The 201-nt window shown below is 78.1% G+C and overlaps 1 protein-coding gene across 2 annotated transcripts in view; it reads right to left on the bottom strand.

Moving 5' to 3' along the window:
• The window catches only part of FKBP1B (FK506 binding protein 1B), a 9,354-nt gene extending 9,159 nt beyond the window's left edge, over nt 1-195 (bottom strand). For both annotated transcript variants that reach the window (XM_006767530.2, XM_006767532.2), the window contains exon 1: nt 102-195. In XM_006767530.2, the coding sequence (XP_006767593.1) occupies nt 102-138 (37 nt within the window). In that variant the 5' untranslated portion in view covers nt 139-195. The remainder of the gene's footprint in view (nt 1-101) is intronic.
• Between the last annotated feature and the right edge of the window lie 6 nt (nt 196-201).

Below are 201 nucleotides of genomic sequence, written 5' to 3' on the forward strand. Positions count from 1 at the left end.
CTCCCCCCGTTCCGGCGCCCTCCACCCGCCTCGGAATCAGACCCCCGCCCGCCCGGCTCCGCCCGGGACCCGTCCTCTCCCCCAGCTCCGCCGCCCGGTACCGTCTCCCGGGGAGATGGTCTCGATCTCCACGCCCATCGCGGTCCACTGGCCCCGCCTCCGAGGGTCCCCGCTGCTGCCCCGACCCCAGCCCGGCTCCGG

The sequence above is a fragment of the Myotis davidii genome, unplaced genomic scaffold (assembly GCF_000327345.1).
Source record: "Myotis davidii unplaced genomic scaffold, ASM32734v1 scaffold238, whole genome shotgun sequence".
In the NCBI taxonomy this organism is placed as follows: Eukaryota; Metazoa; Chordata; class Mammalia; order Chiroptera; family Vespertilionidae; genus Myotis; species Myotis davidii.